The sequence below is a fragment of the Podarcis liolepis genome, assembly GCF_965112155.1.
Source record: "Podarcis liolepis genome assembly, chromosome: Z".
Taxonomy (NCBI): domain Eukaryota; kingdom Metazoa; phylum Chordata; class Lepidosauria; order Squamata; family Lacertidae; genus Podarcis; species Podarcis liolepis.
The window spans coordinates 33218392-33242039 of NC_139570.1; the positions used below are offsets into that span (position 1 = coordinate 33218392).

Here is a 23648-nt window from a genome sequence, read left to right on the forward strand (position 1 = left end):
GGTGGCTATCACTGCTTACTGCGGAAGCAAGTACCCTAGTTTCATTGTGTGAAGGAGGACTTTCTTTCCTCTGTCCTGAATCTTCCCACATTCAGCTTCATTGAACGTCCACAAATTCCAGTGTCAGGAGAGGTGGGTGGGAAACCTCTCTCTATTCTCTCCCTCCTGCTGTGACATCATTTTATGAACTTCTATCAAGTTGCCCCTTACTGCCTAAAAGTCTATGTTTATCTCTCATCTAAGCTCCTGTCTCAGTCTGTTTTTTTTCTTACCCTTTCGCCTGGAGGACCAGGGGGCCCATCACCGCCAGAGTTGCCCTTTTAATGAAGAAAAAATAAGGACATTAGAATGAGAGCACTACCAAGGCCAAAAGCACATAAACATCAGTTTGAGCACACAACATAGATCTGGGGGGAGGGTGTCTGGAATCCCAAATACCTTGGGTCCTGGTTTTCCGGTGATGCCTCTCTGACCACGTTCTCCTCTGGGACCCTTAAGATAAGGAAGGAAACTTGTTACGGTGTGACCTGTCTGATGATGCAGAAACTGGCCCGAAAGCTAATCCCAGAAAAGCCAAGAAGCAGGAAGGGACAGGGTGGCTTACCGTTGGGCCCCGCTGTCCTCTTGGTCCAGGTTTACCAGGAGTACCCTAGAACCAGAAAAAAGACGTGACCTTAAATCACTTGGAACAGAGTACCTTGGAAGGTGGTGGACTCTTCCTCATCGGAGGTGCTCAAGCAGAGGTTGGATGTCATGGCACTCTCAGGCATGGGATGTCCCGAGTGAGGAATTCACTCTTTATCATCAAAACTATACTTGCAAGCTAGGAAAAGGCATGTCCATCAGTCGTATGTCTCTCAGCTACTTCTAGGTATGCACCCAATGAGGCAGCTGCGGCAAAAGAGAGGCCCTGCCCCTGACCTCAGCTTATGTGTTGGCCCCACCCAAGCTTCGCACAGGCAGACAAAGATTCTGCTTGTGTGTAACCTGTTTCTGCTCCTCCTGCTTCAATCCTTTTCTGGTTCCAGGAGACAGTGGAGTAGAAGAGATATGGGCAGGTAGAGGAGGTATGGAAGCCTTTGACTTTACACTTGCCTGACCGATCTCTCCCTCCTCCTGTACCTGTTCTTCACTCTCCAGTCCTGCAGCTTCTCCCACCCCTGCCTCTTGTCTCCTGGCTGTTATAGGCTCCCCCAGCCAAACTGACACCATCTTCTCCCCTATCTGGATTGCAAATGTTTGCAATCTACTCTGAGCAACCAGAATGTTAATGAACATTCTGCTCCATCATATCAGTTCAGTCAAATGCTACCCAGGACAAAATGAAATGTTACTATCTTGAACTCTGTTGATTTTCAACGGATGAGAGGAGGGTGACCAAGATGATCCAGGGTCTGGAAACCAAGCTTTATGGGGAACGGTTGAGGGAGTTGGGTATGCTTAGCCTAAAAAAGAGGAGACTTAGAGGAGATATGATAGCCATCTTCAAATATCTAAAGGGCTGTCAAATGGAAGATGGATAAAGCTTGTTCTCGCCTGCTCCAGAGGGTAGGACCAAAACTAATGGATTCAAGTTACTAGAAAGGAGTTTCTAATTAAACATCAGGAATAACTTTTTGAAGGTAAGAGCTGTTTGACAGTGGAATGGACTCCCTCAGAAGGTGGTGGACTCTCCTTCATTTGGAGGTTTTTAAGAAGAGGTTGGATGGTCATCTGTCATGTCTTATATAGTTAAGATTCCTGCATTTCAGGAAATTCGACTAGATGACCCTCAGGGTTTCTTCCAACTTTGTAATTCTATGAGCTGGGCTGGGCTTCAGACAGTTGCAGTAGAGTGGTGTTTTCGCTGCTAGTTTTCCTCACTGCATGGCATTTGAATTTGTCCCATGATTCAGCAAGGAGAGGGTGGCATTTCGTAAGACACGGCTCAGTGGAATGAAATGCTGCCAAAAGCCTCCCCTAAAGCGGGCTAGGGGTGTGGGGTGGGGAAGTGATTTGTGGCTAACAATCAAGGGATGAAAATTGTGCACCAGAAAAATAAGAGCAGCCGGGCTGGGGGGAGGGAGACAGAAAGTACATGGCCCCCCTCCCGTCCTCAAGTTATGTAAACTAAATTTAGATGGCACAATATTAACATGTTGAAAAGCAATTTATACCTCCTGCATTCCGATCAAGCATGCCTGTTAGAAGCAATTTGAATTTAAATGAGAGCAAAAGGGAAATTTAATGCTGTCCATGCACTCTCATTGTAACATGGGTGCTGTTGAAGAACATGAGAGCCCCCACCCCCACCCGTCTGCCAGTCGGTCTCATAATGATGGAAATGGAGTTTGCTTTGCACTTGGACAAATAAACACAAAGCCTTTTAACCAGCCCATCAGTGTTATCCTAATCACAAGGGATCCTTGTCACGTCACTTACGCTTTGGTTTCCCCATCCTCAGGTGTCATAAACATGCACTGGAGGAAAAATGGGGGCTTCGGAACAGGGCAAAGAGTCATGTGGGTTTCACTAGATGACCCATGGGGTGCCTTCCAACTCTACAATTCTGCAATAGGAATGAGTCAAGCATTGGCATAAAAAGAAAAAAAGGCTCTTACCCTTCCTCCTTTCTCACCATTTGCTCCTGGAAACCCTGGAAATCCAATGGAGCCCTGAAGGGAGAGAAAAGAGAGAGAAAGAGAGTGAAGGAAGTCACTGTGAACATTCTGTAGCTGCTAAAATAACATCACAAGGCACCCTAACAACCAAAGAATCGCACTTCCAGGAGAAGAGAAGGAAATGAAGTCGTTGTGGGGCCCTTAACAAGTCAAAAAGAGTGAAATTTCCAAGACCATTCCTTTGTTTGTTTTAAACTCTTATATTGACTTACATAGTTCCCCTCCTCCCCATTTTATCCTCACAACAACCCTGTGAGGTAGATTAGTCTGAGAGGCAGTGACTGACCCAGGGGGCTTCATGGCTTGGTTGGGATTTGAAGCCTGGTCTACCTGGTCCTAGTCTGACACTCTAGCCACAAACCATACCAGCTCTACCCAGCACCCATCTTCTCACAAAGCAGTTTACAATCTCTAGAATGCATCAGATAGTGATCAGTAAAACACTACAACAAGATTATTGAATCCAGGAAACAGGAAATTATGTTCACATGTGGTGGGGCTGTAAATATGTGCAATTTCTTTGGCAAAGGGGTTTTAAGGAGATAACAAAAATCACTGGGTTAAAGCTGAAAGTCCAGAGGTAGCATTATTATTAATTTACAATGGGGTGGAAGGTTCACAGGCTATGAAGGACTTGCTCACAAATTTATTGATAGCTGCACAAATTATTATAGCTAGGAAGTTGAAGGGGAAAGCAGAATATAAAATGGAAGAATGGTATAAAGAGGTCTGGGATATAGCTATTAATGATAAATTAACATGTGCCATTAAATTAACATGTGCCATTAAGGTAAGACTGGGAATATGCAGGAGAAATGATTCTGAGGAGATATGGAGGGTGTTTGTAGAATTTGTACTGTTAAAACCATCGCAAGAGGTGTTGAAATTTTGGGAGGTTTTATAGTTACAATGGAATGGTCTCGGTGGTGGGGTGCACATTTTTATTCTTATTTATTTATGATTATTACTTTGTCAAAATAAAAGAAAAATGATTAAAAGAAAAAAAAGTTATTGAATCCAATTGCAACAGGACAAACAAGGAAATGGTAGAGTCCTCCCAGACCAAGGCATGGTGAGGTGAGGTGGCCCAAAAGATTGCCCAATGTTGTAGTCAAAACTATGGGTGATGCTTTTTTCGAATGTCATCTTCACAGAGAAGAACATGATAGGTGACTTTGCCCCATTATGAGGAAACACATTGAAAGGACACTGGAAGTGCTATGTGGAATATTACTTGACTGATACAAACAATATTATCTAGCTCTGATTCCTGCATTGCAGAGGGCTGGACTAGCTAAGCCTTGGGGTCCCTTCCAACTCTATGATTTTATGATTCTGTGAAATATATACAGGCAAGGAACGAATCTTCCTGGTTAATTATGTCTCAAACATCAAACAAATCTGTCCCCCACCCGTCAAGCATTAAAAATAATAAAACACCATGCTTAAAAAAATATCAAAGAAAAACAACAACATTAACATTGCTCCAAACACACAGTATCTCTAGAGGCTGTGATAAAATATGGGGGTGGGGGGGAGAGAGAGATTTCTAATCAAAGCACAGGCTATTTCTCATTTTCTTAAAAAAGAGAATTTGTGGACATCCACTCAAAATGAAAGTGAGCATGGGGTGGGCACCCCCTTTTATCCTAGAAATGGGGCCACCACTTTTATGCTACAGTGGCACTGCCTTTGTAATCATTATCCTTAATTAATTATCTAACAGTTTGCATGGAGAGTAATATGGGAGCCTGGCTTTGGCGCTCTCCTCCTTAAGACTGCTCAGAGTGGAAGCACAGAGAGGGAGGCAGTCGATGCCGGCATCAAAGGGTTTCCTCAGAGTGCCTACAGCGGCATCACCCGGGATGCTTTGATTCCTTACTCCCCTGGTACCCTGTCGGATCTCTCGTGTGCACTCCTGGCGCCTGGAGTAGCATCCCTGCTTAATAATTTAAGGTTGATGAGGCAGCTTGAATGCTACGAGCTCTCGTCTTGAAGAGGCATTTATTATGAGCGTAAATTTTCCTAGAGATTTGCAAAAGGTTTGCAGGCTCTGAAGATCTGTTTATTTAAAATTGCTTTTGTGTTTAAAACTGGGGGGTGGGGGGTGGCATAGCTAACTGCAAAGCTAAATGGCAGCATAATCTTACATCTCTGAACACAACAGGGTGATAATCGCATTGAGGGACAACCATAGGCTTTGGAACAGCAAAAAAATTAACACATGGGAACAGTAATGATTCAAGGATTTTGAGGATCTAAACTCAAGTCCACACATTTTGATCTAATGTCTGAGCAAACTCAAAGCTCAATATCTGAGGACTCAGACAAGGCCTCAGACACCGATATGTCTAATGGGAATGGTTGCCCACAAAATGGCAGAAAAGTGGCAGCAGTTATGCAGGCCAATAGAGATTCAGATGCCTACATAGACAGATATGTATCTGAAGACAGGTATCTGAAGGTATCTGAAGAAGTGTGCATGTACACGAAAGCTCATACCAATAACAAAATTAGTTGGTCTCTAAGGTGCTATTGGAAGGATTTTGTTTGTTTGTTTCGACTACGGCAGACCAACATGGCTACCTACCTGTAACTATACATAGACAGAATCTGCCATGCCCTAACGTGTGACTAGACCACAGCATTGGCACCATTTTCACAGAAATTTAAAAGCCTTTCTAATTAACCAGCTCTCAAAGTGCAAATGTAGTGCTGAATCTTGCAACCACTAATCAATCTGAAATACAATTAATGCATAAGGCCATGGAGGATCGTGCCCTGAAGCTCGAGGAACAATCAGACAGAAATAGATGTATTCCCCCCAAAAAAACATAGGCCTACCGAGAGAATCAGGAAAGGAGATATGTGGCTCAATTTTTGGTGGATTGGATACTTACTTTGAATATAAATACCACCATGTCAATAGCAGATGTGGAGAGGGCACACAGAGTCCCTGGAGGCCGAAGCAAAATGGGTGAAGCCTCGCGTAATATTGTCATCTGCTTTAAACATTATAGACTTTACAACATTTAAAGCACTCTGTAACATCAGGGGCTTAAAATATGAAGAATCCAGCACTGCCATATTTCAAGAAATCAATCTGGTCTGGTCACTCTCGCCCAGCAACGAGATTTTCGCCCTTATACAGCTGCCCTGAAGGAGGCTGGCATTGCCTACCATTGAGGCTTTCCTTTCAATATTAATAGCTCAGCACAGACAGTGTGTGCTGGGTGACAACCAACCAGCTGAAAATATGCTAAAAGATCTTCAACTTTCAACATCGGTTAACGTAGCTGACGGTGCCCTCTCACAACTTAGGAAAAGGCAATCTCCCCTGGAACGTCAAGATAAACAAGATAAACAGGACACCACACACTTGATCACAATACTCTCTGTTTTATTCATCTATCAAGAGTGCAGTTATACAGTGTCAAAATATTTAAGGTACTTGTATTTGTGTTTATCATCCCGTCATGGGAATGGAAGGCTTGGAGTAAAGCTGATTGCCCCTGCTTGCTCCCATGTTTTCCTGGGCATTTGTGTGGCAGATCTCTACTGCTCATGTGATTCTGCACAAGTGGAGCTTTCTGCTCCCAGGGCAGCTAAAGGTTGCATGTTTGGCAAAGTTGGTTCTGTATCATACCAATTATGATAGTCCGGTGTTTGATGAAAGCCTCCAGGAAGGGCCATTGATACTTTGGTAATTGGTAAAATCTTCCAAAAACATTATACTTCCCTGTACTCATCCCGACAATCCTTCACAATCCTCTCTAGAACTTTATCTCTCTCAAGTGTGCCTTTTGTCGGAGGTACACAGGGATTATTTGAGTCAACCAATATCCCAATAGGAAGTACAGAAAGCAATAAAAAGACTAACATTGGGCAAATCACCAGGACCAGAAGGCTCCTCAGGGGAATATTATAAGGCAGGCACAGGCAAACTCCGACCCTCCAGATGTTTTGAGACTACAATTCCCACCATCCCTGACCACTGGTCCTGTTAGCTAGGGATGATGGGAATTGTAGTTCCAAAACATATGGAGGGCTGGAGTTTGCCTATGCCTGTTATAAGACATTTGAAATGGAGCTCTCACTCTGGTAAATTAGACTATTTAATTCAATTTTAGATTGAAGTGAAATTCTCCAAACATGGTGAACCTCAGAACTGACCCTATTGCTGAAACCAGGGACTCTTATAGACCTATTGCTCTTATTAACGTTGGTGCAAAACTTTTCACGGCAGTAATGGCTGAAAAGATTAATAATTTTATTGGACAATATATTTCAACCGGCCAAACTGGCTCTATACCATACAGGAATATATTAGACTCAGTAAGGAGAATCCTTATTGTTATTCATGAGCTCCACACACAAAACTCGTCTGGAACTTTAATTTCTCTCGATGCCTTCAAAGTCATTGACAGAATTCAATGGCACTTTAAAAAATATTTATTATCTAAATGACAATTTGGTAAGCAATTCCTGCATATGATCAATCAATTTTACCTACAGTCTAACATCATCATTACAGTAAATGGGTATGACACCAAACCCATCCACCTCAATAGGGGCACTTGTCAAGGTCACCACTGCTCTTTGTAGTGGTGATAGAGGTGCTTGCCATTCATTTGCGGGCAGATGCAACTATTTAGGGTGTAAAAATGAGAAATATTGAGCACAAAATCAGTATGTTCACTGATGACACTGGTTAATTTTCTGACTCTCTTAATGCACTCCAACCACTCAAAACACAATTGAATGCATTTCATGCAGCTGTGGGACTGGAAATAAATTATGCAAAATCTGCCATTCTTCCAATTAACTTACCCACAATGACTTTTGAACAACTAATATCACAATCAGAATTTAGTATTGCTCACGGTGCCTTTAAATATATTGGCATTAATTTAACATCAGATCTTAAGCAGCTTAGCTGCAGAAACTATAAAACTCGCTCAAAGATATTTCCCAAGAATTGGTGAAATGGAAGCATTCAAATCTCAGTTGGCTTGGCAGGATAGCTGTGATTAAAATGTCTATTCTTCTAAAGTTCTCATATTTTTTTTCAGGTTTTGCTCATCTGTATTCTCTCTTCTCTGCTTAAAAATCGCAATGAAAGCTAATTCTATTTGTCTCATTCAGGGGAAAAAATCTAGAATAAATTATGAAATGTCATAATAAGGGACGTCTTGGAGCATTTCAGATTAAATCTCAGATCCCCTTGATTAGGGAACAAAATGACATTCCATGGGTGCACATTGAGGCCCCTCCCCCTTCACCATCAGTAGGGGCACTTCCTTTCCTAAAACTATCCCGGACAGAGTGGAGAAAGATCCATACTCCATTTTTAAAGGTTGCTGGAATGGAGGGACTAGGACTCAGTTCTGGCCCCCAAACTCTCACCATTGGCTCCACTGCTAGACCATACATCATTCCGACAGGAGGATAAATACGGACAATTTAAAAAGAAACTTGAGATGAGAGGCATCTCTCAGATACAAGACCTTCTTCCTAGAGGTATAGCAATCTCTGAAACTTTCTAATGTGAGCATCCCAAACAGATAATTCTCCACAAACAAAACAAGGTTTACCTTGGGGCCAAGTCTCCCAGGATATCCCGGTAACCCAGGAACGCCAAGCTTGCCCTGTAAAAACAAACCAATATTTAAGAAATGAAGCGAACAGGTTTTATTTGGGGAACTCTATATTTATCTTAACTTCAGAATTAACCTTTATGCTTACACAATACCAAAAACGGACTTGTATCTATCATTCGTCTTATTCAGAACAGGGTGGTGCGGTTGTACCCAGTGCAAGCCTTGCTCAGAGTAGATCCACTGAATTTAATGGACATGACTGCCTTAGAGCCATTAATTTCAGTGGGTCTGCTCTGAGTAGGACAAATAGACCCATTAAAATTAAAAAAAAACCTGACTAACCTTGGTTTGCTAGTTTCAGTTCATTTGCTTTGACTAAAACTGTGACACAGCTCAAGTATTTTTGGGGTGGGAAGGAATCCCTGGCTTTGGGACATGATCCAAAATGAAGACTAGGCCAGCATTGGATGGGTGAATGATGGGCAGCCCTTTCTCTACCCGACTTCATGGTTCCAGGGTAATCCAAGAAATAGTAACAGTAATAACAGAATAGGTTTTGATCCACCCCTGGTCTCCTGAACCTAGAGAGTTCTGCTTGGACAAGACACTACCAGTGGCACCAGTAAAACGATCCAGGTAGTATTTGGTATATCGGGTCCTCCCTTAAAGAGGGCACGTATTGCGGTGAGACCTGGAAACCGACACCCTGTGTTGTGTTGTGGTCAGCCACAACACCCGATTGGAAGGTCCCTCGTAGCTGGGTGCAAACTGGTCAATGGGACGCAATCCAAATGGTTCGAGGGGCCTATTTATACTCATGCATGTGACCCACAGCTTCCTCTTTCGGCGTGTGCATTCTGAACACTCACCCACCTCTCCCTACTTTTAGGGTTTTGCACTTGACCATGCTATGCCGTCGTGTGTCATCTGTTGTTGGGACAGGGGCATGGCAGGAATTTCTCTCACTTGGCTGATTGGCTGTTGACATTTGGGTTCTGCCTGCTGCGTAGCAAATCGTCACAACTTGCAAGGTTTCGGATAGGCTCTGGCTCAGGTGATAGGGATGGGAGAACGCTCTCACCATTCCTATGTGAAAGGTATTCCGTTAAAGGCATCCAGGGACTCGATGGTGTGGCCAACCCAGAGAGGGAGTTGTGCCTGTGCCTGAGTCCAGGGGGACATTTGGGTGGTGGAGACAGCCTGTTCCCGGCTTTCCACTTATCCAGGTGTTCACCCTTGGCTGACCTATGCTGGAACCCTGGGTCAGTGCTACCTGCATGGCAGGGAGCTAGTCGAACCAGAGCCTATGCAACCAATCACTTTCTGTAATCAATAAAGTTGTGGCCTAAATTCTGCCAAAAACCAAAATTTGAGTAAAGTGTGAATTTATTTGGGGGGGGGGGGTTCTGGGTCTGAAGACGCAAATCTCTTAACTAGCAGGAAGTCTGATTGGAACAGACATAGATGCTGTAGAATAAATCCTAAATTCTGACTGTTCAAAACCCTATCACAGAGCTTTCCTATGTGTGTCATAGGAGTGCCATGCGAACGCTCCCCACACTCCTCCCAGAGCTGGAAAGGGGTTAGTTTAACCTCTGGTTTGCTAGTAAAACTGGACTACAGTGTTGCGAAATGATGCATGTCTAAAAAGTGTGCCACCAACATGAAAAGTCTGGCAAGCTCTGCTCTATCATAACTCATCACATGCTCCCCAATACCATTCACATAGTGCTCTTACTTTTTCTCCTGCAGGGCCCAGAGGACCAGGGTCACCATTGGGGCCTCCGCGACCCTTTGGCCCTTCAGGGCCATCTTCGCCTCGTGGACCTGGGGGTCCGATTTCCCCCTGTCAAGAATCAGAAAAGAGATGAATTTCTTGATCCTTTACAAAGCCCATCTCACACTCACCATTAAGCTGTAGGTTAATTTTTAAGGGTGATGTTAAACAGAATTGCAAAACAACAACAACAACATCCCAACATTTTTCCAGAGCAGAACTCAAGTCAGCTTACAGATAAAAATACAAAACACATATAAAATACAAAAAGCGTAAAAAGCAAATATCATAATCAAGCAGTAATTAAACTTTAACACAATTAAAACAATATAAAAATATCTATTAAAATGCATATAATAAAAGACCACACAGCCCTATTAAGAGCGTGTTCCTTTAAAAACAGTCACTTCCCAAAGGCCTGTTGGAATAAAATGGTCTTCACTGGTGGCAGAAGGACAGCACTGAGGAAGCCAGTCTGGCTTTTCTAGAGAAGGAATTCCAAAGTTTGAGAGCTGCCACTGGGAAGGCCCTCTCCCACATCCCTACCAAGTGTGCTTTGGCAATGAACTACCAAGGTGTCAGTTTTCAGCCCTGCCCAGACCTGGAAACTGAGGTCTCCAAAGAGGAGGAGGAGGAGAAGGAGCAAATGGATGAGGACCCTGCCCCCAGCAGATCCTATACTGCTAGCAAGCCGAAAGAGCCAATGAATCCATATATCCCTGCCCCATGACTGGAGATCCCATCTTCAACTGCCTGCAGTTCCTGGACTGCCCTGCTATAAGTTAACATAAGTTATGTGAAAGTCACAGCAACAAAACATACTTCCTATTCTCCAACTTTCAGGCCTTGTCTGAAGGAGGGAGTGTCAGATTCTGTCACTGTCTAGAGAAAAACTGTCCCTTCCCAGAGGATCTGTATACCTTCAGATGAATTTCAGAAGCAGGCAGGAAACTACAAGAAAGAAGATTCCACCTAAACATTAGGAAGAACTTCCTGACAGTAAGAGCTGTTCGACAGTGGAATTTGCTGCCAAGGAGTGTGGTGGAGTCTCCTTCTTTGGAGGTCTTTAAGCAGAGGCTTGACAACCATATGTCAGGAGTGCTCTGATGGTGTTTCCTGCTTGGCAGGGGGTTGGACTCAATGGCCCTTGTGGTCTCTTCCAATTCTATGATTCTAGGAAGTGAAAGCTTATGTCTCTGAAACACTCTGGAATGCCTCGTTCTTGCAGGCAGAAGGGGTTATTCTAGGGTAGCAGCTCTGGGATCTAATCCCAGTGGCAACCTCAGTATCACGACCAGCTTTGAAGACCATGTTTACAAAAAAACCTCACCCTGTCTCCTTTGATGCCCATGTCGCCCTTGAAACCTGGGAAGCCATCTTCACCCTGGATGAGGACAAATCATTATCATCATTATGATTAATTACCTGTTCTTCACCCCAAGGTCCCATAACAGGTGACAACTTTAAAATACAATACTAAGAACAATTTAAAATGACTTACAAAAGTAAGGTGGACCCTAAAAATATACACCTCAAGTGCCAAAAGGCAGGGAAAAGAGGTGCACCTTCAGCATCTTCCAGAAGCTGTGCAATGAAGGTGCCAGGCACACCTCTGTGGGGAGGGACTTCCATGGCTTAGAGGCCACCACAGAAAAGGCGCCTCCCTTGGGCCACCCCACCCCCAGCAGAGTGGGGGTAAAAAGCTGAGAGTGGAGGAACTACCAAGAGGCACTCCCTCTGCTGATCTCAGCACCTGAGAGGGTCTGTAGGAAAGAAAGATGCCTTTCAGATATTTGGGGCATAAGTCGTTTAGGGCTTTAAATATCAGTGTGAGCACCTTTCATTGGACCTGGAAATGAACTGGCACATAGTTATGGGTTGGAGACAATGGAGGAGTGTGCCAATGCAGCTGTTTCAAAACAGGGGTTGTGAGAGATCTAAACGGAATCCCCGCCAGGAATCTGGCCACTGCATTTTGGATCAACTGAAGTCATATTTGAGGGTTCTCCACAGTTAAAGGATAGAGGGAAGGATTGAAGTGGCACCACACTTCTATTCAAGGAATCCTCCATTGTAGTGATGGACATCATAACCCTCCCCCTACATCTCAGATTTATCTATGCCCTCCACAACCAAGGGAGCTCAGACACTATGGCTAGCCCCAAGGTCACCCAGTAAGTTTCATCACTAAGTATTTGAACCCTATTCTCCAAGGTCCTAACTCAACGCTGTAACTACTGCACCACACAGGATCTCACATTAAAGACTACAATTCCCATCATTCCTTACCACTGGGGTTAATGGGAGGTGCTGCAGTTTTGGGGAGATGTATCATATTACCTACTCCTGATCTTCAATCTTCCCTCCACCTCAACAGCCCATGTTGCTTTTAGGAAACAGCTTGCCTACTAGGGATGCCTGCCCTGTAGCACAGATTTCCTTCCTGAATTTCCTTCAGTAGCCCAATTAGCTACTGAGGAACCCCAATGTTCTTTTTATTAAACCCACTTCTCAGGAGAAATGATTCTCTGCCCCCCATCTCCTCAAAGAGGCTTTTATCTCCCACACAGAGGTAAGGCAGGTAATATTTCGGTCCAGTGGGAAGAAAGGAAGGCCTCGTTTCCACAGCAACCAGGTCCTGCCTGGGGCAAAGGAGGACCAGCTAGTACTGTGATGATAAAAAAAACAACAGCAACAACATAGCAGTGTGCCCCTCCTCACTCTCCCACCTCCCAGAAATAAGCTTCTGTAGTGTAAGGCTATGTTTTCTCAGAGGGAAACCTTTGGCCTGAACAATATATCCGATCAATTTCTGTGTAGGAACCTTGTCGAAGGCTCCCTACCATTGCCTACCCCCCCAACTAAAAAACCCAGGGGTGCCCTCTGTCTGTTCAAGCTGCTGAAGGCAGGACTGTCAGTTCAACTGATATAAATACCAGGAACTTGCCGGCACTCCAGCAACAAATCATTTTCATCGAGGCCATCTCGCGCCAGTCTTTTCAGAGAGAGCTCGAGGACAGCACTAATATTTCTTCCAGGTTTTAACCGCAGACTTCCAATCGATAGTGTATCAAGTCCTAAAGCAAGCCTGTCAGGTGCTAAAATGCGGATGTGGTAATGAAAAAACAACATAGGGGGGGGGGTTGAGGAGGCTGCTGGTAGCTGGGCTTCCTGCTTATAATTGTCAGATTTCCCTGTGATGGACTATGGGCATGAACAAAGGGAAAAGTGAGGGGGATTTAAAGCTTGGACCAGGCTGGAATATTACACAGCCTCTGCTCATCCTTCGGGAGAACATAACCGTGTACCTGAAAATATACAGAAAGCCTCCTTGTCAAAAAAGCCTTTAAACACAGCATTTTAATAGATGCTGCTGCTGCTGCCTCTGGCTGTTAAGTCCTTTGCACATGCCAAATTCCCAGGGAATCTCCTAAGCTCGTTCTGCAAACGGCATCACTCAGAAACATCTATAGCTGTAATTGGGACTGTCGCATCGGGGTGTGTGTGTGTGTGTGGTTTCCGCTCTGCAAAGAGAAAATATGAAAGGAAACCTCTCTGTGTTAAGACCTCCAGGTTCCATAGCAAGGAAATTCTGCATCGAGGGTTATCATGCAAATTAATCACAGAAGTCTGCATTTAGGGATACAGGCATTGCAGAAGTTCCCCCTCCCCCACAATTTGGGTTTGGTTTTTTTGTTACCAAGGAATAGGAAAGACTGTCAATCAGGGATGGGGAAGCTTTTTTTGGCACGAGGGCCACATTCTGCTATGGCCAGCCTTCTGTGGTCCATTTCCTAGAGAGAGTGTCATTTAACTAATGGTCATTTACTCACCTTCTCCCCCTTGGTTCCTTTCAAGCCACGGATGCCGTCAGCTCCCTTTGTGGGGGTGGGGAGGGGGAGAGAAACAACATCAAAATAAATTAGTAAAGTCTGGCACAGAGAGAATGGAGGTGGGGCAAGAAACATGACTTGTTCATTAGTGATGGTTTAAAACTCCTAGTGAACACAGGAAGCTGCCTTATATGGTGTCAAAACATTGTCCTTTCTTGCTCAGGATGGTTTACACTCCCAGAGGTTTCAGGCAATGGAAATTCCCAATTGCACCTGGGGATGTCAAAGATTGAACTACGGAACTGCTCCCACTGAACGAAGGCCATTCCCCTAAAACATGGGTAGGCAAACTAAGGCCCGGGGGCCGGATCCAGCCCAATCGCCTTCTAAATCCCACCCGTGGATGGTCCGGGAATCAGTGTGTTTTTACATGCGTAGAATGTGTGCTTTTATCTAAAATGCACCTCTGGGTTATTTGTGGGGCATAGGAATTCATTCTTTTTTCCCCTTCAAAATATAGTCCGGCCCCCTCCAAGGTCTGAGGGACAGTGGACCAGCCCCCTGCTGGAAAAGTTTGCTGACCCCTGTGCCTATATATATATATATATATTAAGATTCTAGTTCTCAAAGTTTAATTATTTACTGCATTTCTACCCCACCTTTTCTTCCCAAGAAGCTCAAGCTAGAATACAATGTTCTCACTGTCTTCATTTAATCTCCAAGACAACCCTGTGAGATGGCTTAGACTGAGAGGCAGTGACTGGCCCAAGGGCACTTAGTGAGCTGCGTGGCTAAGTGGGGATTTGAGCCCTGGTCTCCTAGGCTCTCTATCCACTACACCACTACTGGCTGTGAACAGCTGAATTTAACAGGAAGCTACCTTCTTCTAGCTCAGTACTATTCACACTAACTGGCAGTAGCTCTCCAGGGTTTCCCAGCCCAATCTGCAGATGCCAGGTATTGAAACTGGAACCTACATGCAAGGCAGCTGCTCTATTGATTAGCTGTGGGTGCTTCTGATGAACATAGGAAGCTGCCTTCTACTGAGTCAGTCCACTGGTCCATCTAGTGTAGTGTTGTCTACACAGACTGGCTCTCTAGGTTTACAGACAAGAGGGCATTCCCAGCCCTAGGTAGAGAGGCTGGGGATTGAAACTGAGACTTTCTGCATGCAAAGCATATGCTCTGCCACTGAGCTATGGTCCTCTGCCATGAAGAGGAGGAAGTATTTGACATGAATTTGACATTCTCTTCATATAGCATCAGGCTACAGGGTAAACTGCTCTAATTGTATATTTTATCTTTATGAACGCTGTTTTTATTGTGTTATGCGAGCTGGTCTTTGACCGTAATAAATTATCTACACATCTACAGGGTAGCTGAAAGAGATAGTCAATTTCATGGAAAGCGACAGCAAAATCAACGGTTCTACTATGAGTAGGATACAACTAAAAGTATCCAAGATAACACAACAAAACAAAACATATTGGGCAATATTTCAACTGCTGAAAACATACACCAAGAGAAGCAAACATTCACACGCAGAGACAGGACGGGCTTGGTCTTTTGGAAAAAAAAGATGCCCTAAAAGTCAGTTGAAGAAACGGGCTGTATATTTTCCCAATCTGTACCCAAGGAAGATTTTTAAAAGGCAGAGCATTAATTGAAGGAAGGGTGCAGAATGATTCTACTTGAACCCATGGGATCTCCAGTGAATCATTAAGAATATGCATTATTTTTTTAACCTGAAATGTATTAGAATATAATTTAAGATTAGGCACTCCTGTTCTTACTTTGTGTCTAGAGCAATATAAAGTTCACTTACCAATTTGCTTAGGAAGCTCAGGGGATTTTTAATATGTTTTAGTATAGTAATACTAAACAATAAAATCAATAATACTAAAAAATAAAATCAAGAAAAATTCACAACCACACTTTAAAACATACAAAAGTATGGTTGTGATCCCCCCCCTTGGTTTTCTTGTTTTATCCTTTTCTAATCTACTTTGAGGGTATTTTTAACGATCAAATGGCATATAATTCGTATGACATAAATAAATAATAAATAATAATTGACCAGATGCAAAATGTGAGAAAAATGTGACCTAAAAACAAGGCAAATGCAAACTGAATAACAAAACAAATTAACAGCAGTTAGGAACTAAGCAAGTGGCAGGTTGATTGCTTTTTTGAAATAATTTTTTATTAAAGATTTCCATGAACTACAAAGAACAGTCCACACAATAGAAGACTGGGAACCTCAGGATTTAAAACTAGAAGATCGGGAGACATGAGATTTAAAATGAGAAGACTGGGAATCACGGGATTTATGAGTAAATTGGGAACCAGAGGATTGCACTCCCTCCCATGGGCATAGCCAGGATTTGGGGCGGGGGGGGGGGAGGACACCCACCTGTCATCATCCTCTGTCTGGCTGTCTGGCAAATTCAAAATGAATTGTCTCAACAACAGTTGTTTTAAATTACTTTCTTTTGACACTAAGTGCTCAGAAAAATCTGTCAGAAATTTATACAATTTCTATTCTTAGTTAAGTATATGTATTTTTATTTACTTGATTGGGGGGGCAGATCCCCCCCTGTGCCCCCTCTCCTGCTGCCTCCTCTCTCCTGCCTCCAGTTTCTCCTGCTGCCCTCAGCCAGCCTTTCTTCCAAGATTTGAAGCCAGAATCTGAGGCTGCTCCCATAGCTAAGAGGAAACCTCCTTAGCCATCTCCATTGTACATACAGATTCTTTTAAACACTTTTTTCCTTGTGAATTATTTAACCCCTTTATTTAATATAATAATAAGAAAAAGGGGGTTCAAGCTGTGATCTGTATTAGGTAGGTGAGTTTCTTCCACTCATAATTTACACCTCTCTCTCTAAGGCAGATCAAAGAGACTTGCATTAAGGAGAAGTTGGGGGAGACTCAATTGGCCAAGCCCCCTCTTGTGGCACAAATGTGTCATGCCTGCCATTAGAATCAAGCAAACACTACAAAGGTAAGAGAATCCTTGTTTATTTGGCTGCCAGTTGCAACTAAGGTCCATACCAAATGAGGTCAGTGGCACATCTAGCTTTGCATTGTCATCACTGACTGGCAGCAGTAGCTATCCAAGATTTCAAGCAAGGGATATTCCAAACCCTACCTAGCAAAGCACTTGGGGATTGAATACAGGACCTTCTGCATATAAAGCACATGTTCTACTACTGGGCTATGGACCTTTTCCTAAACAAAGTATTCTAGTCCTCATGGTTCTGAATTAAATGGGAAGCTGGAGGCCATCTTATATCAAGTCAGATCCTCTGCTCCATCTATCTCAGTGTTGTCTACACAGACAGGCAGAGCTCTCATCCATCTAATTCAGTGTTGTTTACACGCACAGGCAGAGCCATAACTCTCTCTCTGTGTGTGTAGCCAGGTTTTTTGCCCCAGGTGAAATCTCCAGAGGGCTGCCATTGAGGCTCTCAGCCTGTGTGTGTGTGTGCAAATGTGCAAAGGTGGGTCTTTGAGCCGCGTGAAAGATTTACCCCTGCTGACAGGCATAAGCTCTCCATGGTTTCAGGCAGGAGGTGTTTCCCAGGCTTACCTGAAGATGCCATTGGGGATTGAACCTGGGACCTGCACGCAAAACAGTTGCTCTGCCATTGAACCATGGCCCAAAAGACTTTGATACAACCCCTGTTGGCTGAATTGGCAGCCAATTCCTATCACTACTCCAACTAATGCCTACTTGATGTTTCTTGTGCCCTTTGGGTAGAGGCCCAAGAAAGAGGGGCGGGGAGGGAGGGAGAAGGAGAGAGAGAGAGCTTTGGAATCTCATCCACAGGCAGGCTCAGTGTACATTTTAACATGTATTTCAACAATCTTGCCAGCTTCTCTAGGGATTGGCTTGAGGGGTGGGAGTGGGGAGCTTGCTTGGCATAGAATGTAGTCAATATTAATAGATTTGAAAGCCTACAAAATTCTTAGCTGGCTGTTGCGGTGCCAAGAAAGGTGAGGAAGGCAAAGGCTGCAAGAAGGGGCTCTGTCTAGGGAGCATCATCAAGCCAATAGCAGACAGGAAGGAGGCATCTGCCGTTCCTTGGGAGAGTCCAGTGGGAGGAAAAAGGATCAGTCGGTCAGAAATTATTCTTCCTGGATTCCAAAGTTTCAAATCCTTGGTCTTATTTCTTTAAGTGGATGTGATGCATTAGTAATAGGAGCTCTCTAAGGTACTGTTGCATACATATGTTGTTTTTTTAAAATAATAATAATAATATCAAAATGCAGTGCAGAGCGCTGCCCATCTTAAGAACCTAAGGAGATCCCTGAAGATGGATCAGGCCAATGGCCCATCTAGTCCAGCATCCTCTTCTTACAGTGGCCAAGCAGAAATCTGTAGGAAGCCCTCAAGCAGCACCTGAGCATAAGAGCTCCTCTCCTGTGGCTACCCTATGCAAGAGCTGCTATTCCTCAACTTCTCTCATGGAGGATAAGGCTATCAATGGCTAGTAACAACAATGGCTATGCTTCACCTCCATGGTCAAATGTGGCAAACGCTTCTGAGTACCAGTTGTGGAAACCAAAGGAGTGGAGAATGCTCTGGTGCTTGGATGCTTGAGGGCTTTCCTTTAGGGCATTTTATGTTGTTAAATAAAATAACAGGTGCATTAATGTGCAAAACTTAGTTGGGTAGTTGTAGTAGGAGTACTCCACCTATGTGACTAGGTTGTCCCAGCCACTCTGGGTGGTTACAACCCTTGGTTGCCCCTGACTATTGGCCATGCTACCTTCTGTGGCTGATGAGAGTTGGAATTCAGCAACACTGGGAGGGCCAATGGTTCTCTTTCCAGCTGCTTTTGAACATACCTGCTGCTGACCAGATGCACCCCATCATATGCTGGATCAGGCCAATGGCTCATCTAGTCCAGCCTTCTGGTCTCACCATGGCCAACCAGTTGCATCAATGGCAAACCCGTAAGCAGGACCTGAGTGCCAGAGCCCTCTCCAGGTGTGTCCCCCATTGTCTGGTACTCAAAAGGTGACTGCCCCTGAGCATGGAGGTTCTGCTATCACAGTAGTTGTCTAAGGAGAGTCCTGCTGGATCAGGCCAAAGGCCCATCTAGTCCAGCATCCTGTCCTCTCAGTGGCCCACCTCATGCCCCAAAGGAAAACAACCAGCAGGATCCGAACACAAGAGCGCTCTTGCCTCCTTTGGTTTCCAGAAGCTGGTTTGCAACACCATTGCAACGCACTCTCTTGCTTTTACCCAAGACATTTTCTCTTATTGAGACTTTGGGTTTTTGTTTTGCCTTTTTTGCACTATCAGCTCTCGTCAAGGAGCTTGCCTCATCCCTCAGGTGGCAGGAAAGAAATTTCTGATCAAACGGAAAGGAAGATCAAATTATGCGTTGTGCCGGTTCAGAGGAAGGGTGCCCTTCCCCCCACTCAGAAGGCAGCTTCTTTCGTAAGCAATTGGCGGTCTGCTCTTTTCACCAAGAGAAAAATAAACCAAATGAATTTAAAAATAGGGGCCAGGCCAGGGGGCGGGGGAGGCATTAGGGTTGCCTTTGCTGAGGATACAACATTTTGTGAAAACATTCCTATTTGCTCGGCAAGCAAAAGACCAACCATTGTGCTAAGAGGGTTGCTGTTTTTAAAAGGAACTAACTGGAAAAAATACAGAAAATATTAATCTAATTTAATTTTCAAGGCCTTGTGTTGTTGTTGTTGTTGTTTAGGTAGGTGGTTATAGGCAGAGGTCTTTCCCAGCCATACCTGGAGACACATTTTTCACCACAGAATGGTGGACTAAGATGGGCCATTGGTCGAATTCAACAAAGCTCTCCTTAGGTGTGAACTAGGTCTTTATGACAAGACCTGCAATGCATCACAAAGGCATCTTCAAGCACTCCTGTTTAACTCCAGTTTCTCAGCACCAATTCTCATGTTATGTGACCAGATGGTAGTGATGATGCGTGGGGCAGGAACACCCATTTTTTTCACCCAGGTCGCAAAAGATTTCTTCCAGTGCTCATTCAACCTTCTGTGCTTCGGTCAGAAGGGGAATGTTTTGCTTTCCAGGGGCATCTCTGTATTCAGCAGAACCAAAAGGTTTGTTCCCCTCCACTTTCTTACCTTTACACCACGAGGGCCAGGATATCCAATTGGGCCCTGGGGGCCAGCTGGACCCTACGATTAAAACAAAAAGAGATTTTTCTGGTTTTATTCAGCAGTGGTAATTCTCATTCTCTCACCCCACCCAGAGAAAACATCCTTTCAGCTCTCCAGAATCCCAAACAAAGGAGAGTTCCTGCCCTACCTAGAAATACTATTGGGGATTGAACCTGGAACAGTTTGCATATAAAACAGGGGCTCTACTGCTGATCTGTGTCCCTTCCCATAGAAATAAAGCAAGATTCTAGTCCTCATAGTTTTGAATTTTCTGAAGGGCTAATTTAAATAGCAACACAAGAAGCTGCCTTATTCCCATTCAGTATCGCCTACACTGGCAGTGCCTCTCTACGGTTTTGTTTCTCTGCCATGTCTTGCGATGCTAATGAGGACTAAAACTGGGACCTTCTGCATGCAAGGCAGGAGCTCTACCCACTCAGCCAGGGCCCTTTGAAATCTATCTCTGTGAATTTTGTTCACAACACAGCTCTCTATGATTCACTTTTCAAACTGACTTCCAGCTGTGTTGTGTGGGTGGGTGTTGGTGTGGGTGTTGGTGTTTTAAAAGCACAGTTCATAAATTAATGATTTTTCAACAACAGAAGTCCCCGCTGACCCCTTTAAAAGTATTCTGGGCGTTCTTTTTTTAAACAAGAAACTGCTCTGGTGGCGCTATGCATTTGTCTTCTGCATTCTTGTTCCTAAGGAATTATTTTAGGCCGATTTGCTGCACCAACAGAGGCTTCCCACAGTAACACTCTCTTCCCCTTTGGGCAGGTGTGTGTGTGGGTGTGTGGATGTGTGTGGGTGTTTGCATGACTGAGTGAGTGAAAGTCTCTGTGTGCAGCAGATAAAATGTGTGTGAGAGGGTGTGTGAGAGAAAGTGTGTATGAGTGTGTGAGAAAATTGGGGGGGGGGGGGAGAGAAACAGACAGACAAAAAGTGTGTGTCAGTGTACTTCTCAAGCTTCTCACCCCTCATGCCCCAGTCCTCGTTGCTTCCCCTCCCTCCATTCAATGTGAAAATATATATTTTTACACATTGACATGGTTTCCACTTTGGCTCCAGTTCTCCCTCAGATTGAAGAAAGGAAGTGCCTGCTGCCTCTCTCCTCTCCATCCCCAACCAGCCCACACCGTCACCCCCCAGGTGTCTCCATCATCTCATATCCAAGTCAACGAGAACAGCCTTAGGTGGGCCGCTTTTGCTCCGAGGTCAAGACAGCCTGTCCTGCAATCTGCAGAGAATGTGGCAGCCTCTCCCATCCCAGGGACACCTGCGGACTGCCTGCCATTTGCTAAATGACTTCCAGCCCTGCCAGTGACTTCCATGATGGATGAGCCTGCTTGAGGATTCTGTGGGCGCAGACGCTTTGCAGATTCCTGTCCTTGTGAGCAGCCAAGATGGGGACAGGACGCCCTCCGAGTGAAGTCGCAGCTGCAATTTCTTCATGGCTCTCTCTCTCTCTCTTTCAGTCCCAAGGCAAGGCTGCTCTGAACTTCAATCAGCTCAGCAAACACACACCCATAATGAAATACTTTGGAAATAAATGGATGGGGTGTGGAGACTGGCCAGCCAAATAATTGAAGTCCCTGAGCAAAGCTTTCTAAATTATGGTCAACCCTCATGCTGGAGAGGAGGGAGCTAAACCATAGAATCATAGATTTGGAAGGGTCCAAAGAGTCATCTAGACCAACCCCCTGTGACCTGCTTGTGCTAAGGTGCAGCAGCTGGCAGAGGGAGGGAAACAGACCCATGGCCTCAACAGAGACTACTGAGAGGCCTTCATGTTGCTATAAGGCTAGGCGACACCTCCCTGTAGCCTTAAAATGGAAAGGGGTGAGTGGAAGACTCCCTTCCCTCTTCTCCCTTGTGTTCTTTCACTCTGTAGGGGCTTATTAGGAGACCTCTCCATCCATTCTGCTTAAGGGAGGGGTGGGGAACTCGTAGCCCTCCAGATGTTGTTGGACTCCATCATTAGCTGTCATTCCTGCACTGAAGGTGGTTGGATTAGATGGCCCTTCCAACTCTATGATCCTATGATTCTATTCTTAGAATCTATTATTCTTACGCTCATGTGTTCCAGTTTAATGAGAGAGGGAGAAACAGGCCTTTCTACTCAGAAGGCTGCCTTAGTCTGCTGTGGAAGCAGAACAAAGCCATTGGGGCTAGTGGCCACCAATAGCCCTCTCCTCCATGAATTTGTCTGATCCTCTTTTAAAGCTATCTAGGTTAGTGGCCATCCCTGCTTCTTGTGGGAGGGTGTTCCATTCAGATATTGATCTCACAGATTATTGAGTCCCAGTCTTTAAACTCCCCCTCGTACACACACTTCTAACTAAGGAACACAATTCAAGCATGCTGAAGGTTGTCCGTAGGCTAGATACGTACCTGACTTCCCTTCTCACCAGGTGGACCTTCCTTGCCAGGGTGACCCTGTTGTGAAGAAAAATGGGGGGGGGGGTTACATCAGCTGATGTATTACTACCTGAATGGCCGCCTGACCCTGCATAAACCCCATAAGGTCACTTAGATCAGTGGTTCCTCCCAAACTGGCTTAGATCCGTGTTCGCCAATCTTGGGTTCCCATCCATTCTTGGACTACATTTCCCAACATCCCCAGACAGCTTAGTTAATGGACAGGGACAATGGGAATTGCAGTTCACCTACCCAATGCTGAAGAACAATGATTTAGATCTTCCAAGGGAAATTGGACTCAAGGCATGGCACTCTACAGAACATTATCAGGCAGTGATGCAAAATGGGCACTTTCCACTACAGTCATACCTCGAGTTGAATGTGCTTTGGGTTCAGCGTGTTTGAGTTGCACTCCGCGACAACCCGGAAGTAACGGAACATGTTACTTCCAGGTTTTGCCGCTTGCGCATGCACAGGTGCTCAAAATGACATCACACGCATGCGCGGAAGCAGCAAAACGCGACCTGCGCATGCGCCATTGCGCCTTCACATCTTGTGTTCCATTCAGGATGCGAACAGGGCTCCAGAACGGATCCCGTTCGCATCCCGAGGCACCACTGTATTACCAAATGTGGCCCTACAGGTCTATCTATCTGGAGCCTGGGAGTCTCTCCCCAGGCAACACACCCCACTGGCCCCACTTCATACCCCAAATGTTTTTGGCTGGATGGAACATGTCTGCAAACTCTCAGCACGCTTCCAGTTTAAGAGGAGTTTGTAAGTTTAGTATATATTAGCCTACTGTACAAAAATACAATTGAATGCTCCACCCACCTTTCCCCCTTTCCCCCTGGCCCTGCCCACAACTGGGATGTTGCTGTCGGAAGGTCACCCAGGAGGGAATGCTGCCTGCTACAACAGAGGTGAGGATCCTCAGGCCCAGGGTGTGAATGTGGCCCTCCAAACTCTCTTGATGCCAAACCTCTCACCAGCTCAGCTTCACACCTTCCTGGGCTGCCTCTGTCTGACTGTATCCTTTAACTGTGATAGTGCCTCCCAGGGTGGAGAGGCTCTGACTTTTACTTCTACCAGTACGTTTCCGAGCACAATTCAGAGTGTTGGTGTTGAACTTTAAAGCCCTCAGACTCAGTCCAGTATATCTGAAGGAACGTCTCCACCCCCATCGTTCTGCCCAGACACTGAG

At 44.8% G+C, this 23648-nt stretch overlaps 1 protein-coding gene across 4 annotated transcripts in view; it reads right to left on the reverse strand.

Moving 5' to 3' along the window:
• The window catches only part of COL5A1 (collagen type V alpha 1 chain), a 184710-nt gene that overhangs the window by 41101 nt on the left and 119961 nt on the right, over positions 1–23648 (reverse strand). For all 4 annotated transcript variants that reach the window (XR_014521361.1, XM_083484933.1, XM_083484934.1 and 1 more), the window contains exons 26-35: positions 22418–22462; positions 19991–20044; positions 13871–13915; positions 11368–11421; positions 9999–10106; positions 8255–8308; positions 2601–2654; positions 605–649; positions 439–492; positions 273–317 (exon numbers count right to left, since the gene is read on the reverse strand). Coding sequence is in view for 3 of the 4 variants with exons in the window: in XM_083484933.1 (XP_083341059.1) it covers positions 273–317; positions 439–492; positions 605–649; positions 2601–2654; positions 8255–8308; positions 9999–10106; positions 11368–11421; positions 13871–13915; positions 19991–20044; positions 22418–22462 (558 nt within the window). In the remaining variant the exon portion in view is untranslated. The remainder of the gene's footprint in view (positions 1–272; positions 318–438; positions 493–604; positions 650–2600; positions 2655–8254; positions 8309–9998; positions 10107–11367; positions 11422–13870; positions 13916–19990; positions 20045–22417; positions 22463–23648) is intronic.